The sequence below is a fragment of the Bison bison genome, unplaced genomic scaffold (genome assembly GCF_000754665.1).
Source record: "Bison bison bison isolate TAMUID 2011002044 unplaced genomic scaffold, Bison_UMD1.0 scf7180017864343, whole genome shotgun sequence".
NCBI classification, from domain to species: Eukaryota; Metazoa; Chordata; class Mammalia; order Artiodactyla; family Bovidae; genus Bison; species Bison bison.
Window position 1 is genome coordinate 2,145,857 of NW_011494915.1, and position 543 is coordinate 2,146,399.

Genomic DNA, 543 nt, shown 5'->3' on the forward strand with positions numbered 1-543 from the left:
CCGCGGCGCAGAGCGCACTGACCTGGAAGTGCAGCGCCATCTTCCCGGGAGGCGGCGCCGGTCAGCGCCCCGAGCGCCCGAGGGGAGGGAGCGTAGGCGGGTGCCACCGAAGCCCCAGCCGGCCGCGGGGTCCCTGCGCCGCTCGCTCGCTCTTTGCTTCAACCTCGCGACTGTCGCGCTCGAAGCTCCGGACGGGGCGGGGCCGGCGGGGCGGGGCGAGCGCGTGCGGGCGGGCCCGACGGGGCGGGGACCGGGGGCCAGGAATCTAAACTGCCCCTCCCCCACCGCGCTCACGTTTCAACGGCCGCTGCCTCAGGTGGGTGGCGATGTCAGACCTCTGCCTCTTGACACAACCCCCCAGCGCAACTGCCAGCCGAGGGTCCTGACTACATCTCCCACAGACTCTCTTTGACCCGTAACTCCTAGAGCACAGCTATTGCCTGCAGCTTCTGACTCCCCCATTTCCACAAGTTTTCTTGTCTCCTAACACTCACTTGTTAATTGACTCCTACAGGTCAACTGCTCTCCTTGGTCCCTGACTCC

General features: G+C 67.0%; 1 protein-coding gene across 1 annotated transcript in view; it reads right to left on the bottom strand.

Annotated features, from left to right (window-relative positions):
• RANBP17 (RAN binding protein 17) overlaps positions 1 to 179 on the bottom strand; it is an 88,714-nt gene extending 88,535 nt beyond the window's left edge. The window contains exon 1 of the mRNA XM_010854554.1: positions 23 to 179. Coding sequence (XP_010852856.1) covers positions 23 to 40 — 18 coding nt within the window. The 5' untranslated portion in view covers positions 41 to 179. The remainder of the gene's footprint in view (positions 1 to 22) is intronic.
• Between the last annotated feature and the right edge of the window lie 364 nt (positions 180 to 543).